The sequence below is a fragment of the Agelaius phoeniceus genome (assembly GCF_051311805.1).
Source record: "Agelaius phoeniceus isolate bAgePho1 chromosome W unlocalized genomic scaffold, bAgePho1.hap1 SUPER_W_unloc_2, whole genome shotgun sequence".
Classification (NCBI taxonomy): Eukaryota; Metazoa; Chordata; class Aves; order Passeriformes; family Icteridae; genus Agelaius; species Agelaius phoeniceus.
In genome coordinates this window covers 8,040,654-8,047,304 of record NW_027509867.1, presented here as the reverse complement: position 1 = coordinate 8,047,304, position 6,651 = coordinate 8,040,654, and the positions used below count along the sequence as shown (strand labels likewise).

General features: G+C 54.5%; 1 protein-coding gene across 1 annotated transcript; it reads right to left on the bottom strand.

Annotated features, from left to right (window-relative positions):
* Positions 1–3,365: 3,365 nt before the first annotated feature.
* On the bottom strand, positions 3,366–4,298 carry LOC143692740 (olfactory receptor 14C36-like). The gene has a single exon (XM_077172982.1). The coding sequence runs from the start codon at positions 4,296–4,298 to the stop codon at positions 3,366–3,368; it is 933 nt and encodes a 310-aa protein (XP_077029097.1).
* Positions 4,299–6,651: the final 2,353 nt, after the last annotated feature.

Here is a 6,651-nt window from a genome sequence, read left to right as displayed (position 1 = left end):
GGAATTCAGTGAGGAAAGCTCATGAACATTTGTGCAAAAACTCCAGAACAACAAAATCCACAGGGAATATTCTATGTTTTTATTTATCCTGTGAATAATTAGACAGATTTCAGAAGTGTATTCTTAGTGAATACACTGTCTTGAAAACAATGCAGAGAGAAGTGTTTTGTCATGTTAAGTTTTCTTTTCCTATTTGTAGATTGGTATGAGCAATGTCCAATTGATATTGATCTCTAGCACCTCATAATCCAGTCGGAACAGATATAAAAAAAATCAAAACCCTTCATGGCTGACAATCAATCACACTTTGTCCCCATTCCCTCCCCAGCATTTCCCTCATCCAACCCCTGGAATTCCAATGGATCAGGAATGGTGTGGCCAGCAGGGGCAGGGCAGGGATTCTTCCCCTGTGCTTGGCATTGGTTCTGCAGCACCTCAAGTGCTGTGTCCAGTTCTGGGTTCCCAATTTAGGAAGGACATGGTGGGGCTGGAGCGAGTCCAGAGAAGGGCAACAAGGCTGGTCAGCGGTCTGAAGCACAAGTCCTGTGAGGAGCAGTTGAGGGAGCTGGGGTTGTTTATCCTGGAGAAGAGGAGGCTCAGGGGAGACCTCATCACTCTCTACAACTCCCTGACAGGAGGGTGCAGCCAGGTGGGGGTCGGGCCCTTCACCCAGGGAACAGTGACAGGACAAGAGGACACAGCCTTCAGCTGCACCAGGGGATGTTTAGACTGGACATTTGGAAATATTCTTCACACAAAGGGTGATTGGGCATTGGAATGGGCTGCCCAGGGAGGTGGGGGAGTCGCCGTCCCTGGAAGTGTTTAAGGAAAGACTGGATGTGGCACTCAGTGCCATGGTCTGGGTGACAAGGTGGTGTTGGGTCCCAGGCTGGACTTGATGCTCTCCAAGGTCTTTTCCAGCCTGGTTGATTCTCTGATGATTGTGACACTGCAGGGCCTGGGGAAGCAAGGGGCCATTGTGACACTGCGGGGCCTGGTGGCACTAAGAGGACCATGGTGACACTGTGTACGACATGGCAGCACAGAGCCAAGGGGCCATGGTGACACTGTGGGGCTGGATGGAAGCAAGGAGTCCATGGTGACAGTCTGGGTCCTGCTGGAACCACAGAGGCCACTGTGACCCTGCGGGGCCTTGTGGAACCAAGGGGCCATTGTGACACTGCGGAACCAAGGAGAGGCTTGGGAGAGCCTGGGGACAATGGAATCAAGGGGCCATTGCTGCATTGCAAGGACTCTGGGAACTGAGGGAACAATTGTGACACTGTGGTGCCCCAAGGAACCACAGCGTCACAATGACAGTGACACTGCAGGATCTTGTGTCACCAGGGCTCCATTGTGACACTGAAGCACAAAGGAATTCATTGTGGAACTCTGAGGCCTCCTAGAACCAAGAGGCCACTGTGACCCTGCAGGGCCTTGTGGAACCATGCAGAGCATTGTGACAGGGCAGGACCTGGTGTCATGATGGGGCCATTGTGACACTGCAGGGCCCCATGGAACCAAGGGGCCAGGGCTGCTCCTCAGGGACTCCTGGAATGAAGGAAACATGTTTGACACCGTGGTGGCCCTTGGGACCAACAGGCCATTGTGACACTGTGGAACCAAGGAGAGCATTGCTGCACTGCCAGACCTCATGGAACCATGGATCCATTGTGACACTGCGGGGCCCAAGGATCCAAGGGACTTTGTGACACCCAGGGGTCCCATGGAAGCAAAGGGACCTGGTGACACTGGGAGACCTCATGGAATCATGGAGCCCATTGGGACACTCAGGGGCCTCATGAAAGCATGGTGACACCAAGTTGTCTGGTAGTGTGGATCTGCTGGAGGGTAGGAGGGCTCTGCACAGGGCCCTGGACAGGCAAGTCCAAGTGCCGGGTCCTGCACTTTGGCCACAACAACCTCTGCAGCGCTAAAAGCTGGGGACAGAGTGGCTGGAGAGCAGCCAGGCAGAAAGGGACCTGCAGGGACTGATGGACAGCAGGCTGGACATGAGGCAGCAGTGTGCCCAGGTGGCCAAGAAGGCCAATGGCTCCTGGCCTGGCTCAGGAATGGTGTGGCCAGCAGGAGCAGGGCAGGGATTCTTCTACTGTGCTCGGGGGCACTGCTTGGGCAGCACCTCGAGTGCTGTGTCCATATCTGGGCCCCCTGGGGTGGGCAAGAGGAAGAAATTTGTAGCAGGAGGAGTAAATAAGCAAAGGTGCAGCCAAAGAAATTCTCAGGGCAGTTTGGGGGTGGCTGCCAGGCAGCCCTGGCTCTGAGCAACAGCATCTGCAGTGGCACAGGAAACTCCCAGCTGATGGGAACAAACTTTCTGGCTGAGTGCAGAGGCCAGGACAAAGCTGAGGGGTTTCCCTGGTGTCCCGCAGGCCTTGCTGGCCCCAGGGGCTGATGGCATTTGTGCTCCCTCAGGTTCATGTCCCCACAGCAACAGCATGGGGGTGCTGCCCCTGCTGTGTGCAATGCAAACAGGGGCTGCTGAGGCAGTGCTGCCATGTCTGTGCCTGCAAGGATGGGGCACCTGTGTGAGCTGGGGGAGAGGCCAGGGCTGCAGAGGGGGGATGTTGTTGGCAGCTGCATGAGGACGCTCTGGGACGCTGCCCTGGGCTGTGCAGCGCACTGGGCATGGATCAGCCCCTGCTCTGCTGCTCCTTCCCGTCTGCCCCAGGGCCCTTGCAGAGCCCCAGCCATGCTGTTTGCCCCCAGCCTGCCCACGGCCAGCCTGGGGCTGCTGACGGGGGTTTCTGTGCTGAGCATTGGCCTGGCCGTGTTCTTGAGAGAGCCTGGGCAAGGAGCCTGGAGCCCCCAGGGCCTGGCCTGAGGCGTCAGCGCTGCCCCAGCAGTGCCCATGGCCTGTCCCTGCTGCAGCCCCGGCACTGCCACCCCCAGGGCTGTGCCCGGCCCCGAGAGCACTCAGGCCCTGCAGCAACACCAGGGCCACCAGGGCAGCGGGGCAGGCCCACGGCAGCAGCACTGGCAACACCAAGTGCTGCTGCTGCTGCTGCTGCTGCTGGGCACAGCTGCTGGGCCAGCACTGATCTGCCCCAGCTCTGCACACAGACATTGCTGCTGCAGCTCCACAGAAGGCAACAAAAAGGCATCTCTGCTGAAAACTCTGCTGGGAGATCCTTTAAAGCCACCAAGAGTACAGCCCCTCTTTGACACAGTCTGTTGCCACAGGGAAGGTGGAGAGAAACAAAACACATAATGACACAAACAATGACATTTCTTTCTGGACAATCTGAAAAAACTAAAACAAAGGAACAGAACCTCCAAAATGAAACCAAGAAAAAGTATCAAATATGACTTGTATTACAAGTGATTTGCAGAAATTGAGTGGCAGTTTAATGTTTCTGAAACCATCCAGTCATCAGTCTCCTCACTGCAGCCTTGAGCTCCTGGTTCCTCAGGCTGTAGATGAGAGGGTTCAGGGCTGGAGGCACCACCGAGTATAGAACTGACAGGGACAGGTCCAGGGATGGGAATGAGATGGAAGGGGGCTTCAGGTAGGCAACTGCTACAGTGCTGACAAACAGGGAAACAACAACCAGGTGAGGGAGGCAGGTGGAAAAGGCTTTGTGCCGTCCCTGCTCAGAGGGGATCCTCAGCACAGCCCTGAAGATCTGCACATAGGAGAAAACAATGAACACAAAACAACCAAAGACCAAACAGACACTAACTGTAAGAAGCCCCAGTTCCCTGAGGTAGGAATTTGAACAGGATAGCTTGAGGATGTGTGGGATTTCACAGAAGAACTGGCCCAGGGCATTGCCATGGCACAGGGGCAGGGAAAATGTATTGGCCGTGTGCATGAGGGCATTGAGAAAGGCACTGGCCCAGGCAGCTGCTGCCATGTGGGCACAAGCTCTGCTGCCCAGGAGGGTCCCGTAGTGCAGGGGTTTGCAGATGGACACGTAGCGGTCGTAGCACATCACGGTCAGGAGGAAATACTCTGCTGAGATGAAGAAGGCATAAAAAAAGACTTGAGCAGCACACCCTGTGTAGGAGATGTTGCTGGTGTCCCAGAGGGAATTGTGCATGGCTTTGGGGACAGTGGTGCAGATGGAGCCCAGGTCAGCGAGGGCCAGGTTGAGCAGGAAGAAGAACATGGGCGTGTGCAGGTGGTGGCCGCAGGCTACGGCGCTGATGATGAGGCCGTTGCCCAGGAGGGCAGCCAGGGAGATGCCCAGCAAGAGGCAGAAGTGCAGGAGCTGCAGCTGCCGCGTGTCTGCCAATGCCAGCAGGAGGAAGTGCCTGATGGAGCTGCTGTTCGACATTTGCTGGGGCTGCACATGGGGAGCTGTTCATGGAGAAATGACAGTCACAAGTCAGCAGAGGCTGCTTTGGGCCAAACCTGGGCCATTCCCTGCAGACTGCCCCGCTGAGACTCATCCAGCCTTGTTCCTGCTCTGGGAAAACCTTCACCCAGGTCCCTGCCTGAGCTCCAGTTGTGCTGGCTGAGTGTGCCAGGAGCAGCCAGGCCTGTGCATGGGGGCTCTTGAGGAGCCATCCCTGCCCTACTGTCCTGGGTTTTGGGTATGGGGCAGAGGGACAAGGCTGGATATACAGGATTTGTCAGGGGAATCACTCCTAATGCAGACAGGCTTTGGTAGCATCTGCACTCACAGTCCTATAGGACATGAATGGCAGGAGCTGGTTTAAGGAATTGTTTTCCTACCCAACATCATTCCTGGCTCTCTGAGGTCACAAATCCCCAGCATTTCTGCTGCACTCAGAGCTTGCCACTGAGACATGGGAGAGGCAAAGGATTTCCTGTGGCTGAGGGAAGGTGAGGGGCTGGATGGGCTTGTTCCCAGCTGCCCTGGTTTTGCACCTTGGGCTGCAATCAGAGCATAATCACACTCCTGGGTCACCCTGGGATAAACCAGACCCTGCCCAGAGCAGAGGGATCCCTGAGTGTCTCACCCTCTCTCAAGGTCTCTGGGCAAGGTCTCAGCACCCCCTTGTGCCAAGGACACTCATGGCTCCCTGGGCAAACCCAGCAGCATTTCCTCAGCTGTGGCAGCTCTGCCCTTCCCCGTGGGACATTCAGGGAACTCCCAGAGGCTCTGGCACAGATTTGCACCCAGGAGGGTAGCTCAGAGCCTGGCAGGGCACAGCAAGGAGATCCCTGGCTGTGCCCATGATGGGATCTCAGGGAGGGGGCTCAGCTCATTCCCCTTTGCCATGGACTGCTTTGCCCACAGCCCCACAGGTGCCAGGGAAGCTTGGACACCCCATTCCCATGGACAGCCCTGCCTGGCAGGAATGCCAAGGGCAGTGCCTGACTCAGCTGCTGCAGATGCCAGAGCCTCCCTGAGAGCAGCAGGTAACAGTGCCAATGTCAGGGCAGGGCAGAACCAAGAGCAGATGTTGTGGTGCTGTGCCTGAGAGGGCAGGGCAGAGACAGCCGGGCACTCAGGACAGTGTTCCCGTGCCCAGCTGTGCCCGGCACCTCCCACACACCAACAGTGCCCTCCTGCCCCAGCCCTGCTCTCTTCAGCCCCCTCTCCTTCCCTGAGCATCTCCCTGGGCCTGGACATTCCCTGCTGAGAGGAGCCTTGTCCCTGCCAGCGCTCATAGAGCCCATGCCAGCCTGTGTGCCCTGGCTGGGGCCCTACAGAAACCTGCCTGTGTGCAGGGCCCTGGCTGGGGCAGGCTCTGTGTGCAGCTGGGCAAGGGCAGCTCAGGAGAGCCCTGCTGGGCCCTGCAGAGGTGATGCTGCTGCTGTGCAGGGCTGAGGAGTGGCTGAGGGCCCTTTGGGAGGCTCCCAGCAGAGACACTGACCACCCAAAGTTACAGTTCTGGACTCTCTGTAAATGCTCAAACACTCCTTGGATGATCCTGTGTGTGCCTTTCAACTCAGAATATTCTGTGAGTATCTGATTACAATTCCTGTTCTGCTTCTCTCATCCCCCTGTTGTCTATAATCAAAAGAGAAAAAAATCCCCTTGCAACAGTGTTAGAACAGTAAAGTAAAAACCAGATATTAATTGGAAGCTTCCAGGTGTCCCAGTGGGGATGGGGCACACCCGGCCCCTGATTTCAGCAATTTATTAAGGTTGATTAATTAGGAAATTTAACAGGAACATCCAATAGGAGATTCAGTTGCCCCAGTTACACACCCCTGGCTCAAACCTTTGGAGTAGGTCCAAGGGCTTCTTTGCCTTCACTTTTTATAATGACTAGTCAGATTCTGGTTAAAAACCAAAATGTTCCTGTAGGTCTTCTTCCTATAAGACCATAAAATATTTCAGGACTATATAAGAGAATAAGACCATACAGTATTTCAGGACTGTATTTAGACAGTCAGGTTATTGTTCTAAAATCTAAGAGAGAGGTAAGGAAACATACTAGACTAAATTAAGGATTAAAGTTATATAAGTATATAATAGTACTTTAATAGAGTTAGTTAAGAGTTTAATAGATTTAAGTAAGGATTATAGTTTTATAACTATATAACAGTAATTAACAGATCTATGAATATATAAAAATACTTAAAAAGCAAAAATCCTTTTGTCATCACCCCAACTTTCCCATCCTTCTCCAAGCAGGAAATGGAAATCACTCGCAGGAAAGCTCCTGATCTTTCCAGCAATCCCAGGCTTACCTTCTTTGGGAAGTGTCCTC

What these genes read in the sequence shown, in the direction of transcription:
- LOC143692740 (XM_077172982.1), bottom strand. Translation starts at nt 4,298, where the DNA reads ATGTCGAACAGCAGCTCCATCAGGCACTTCCTCCTGCTGGCATTGGCA.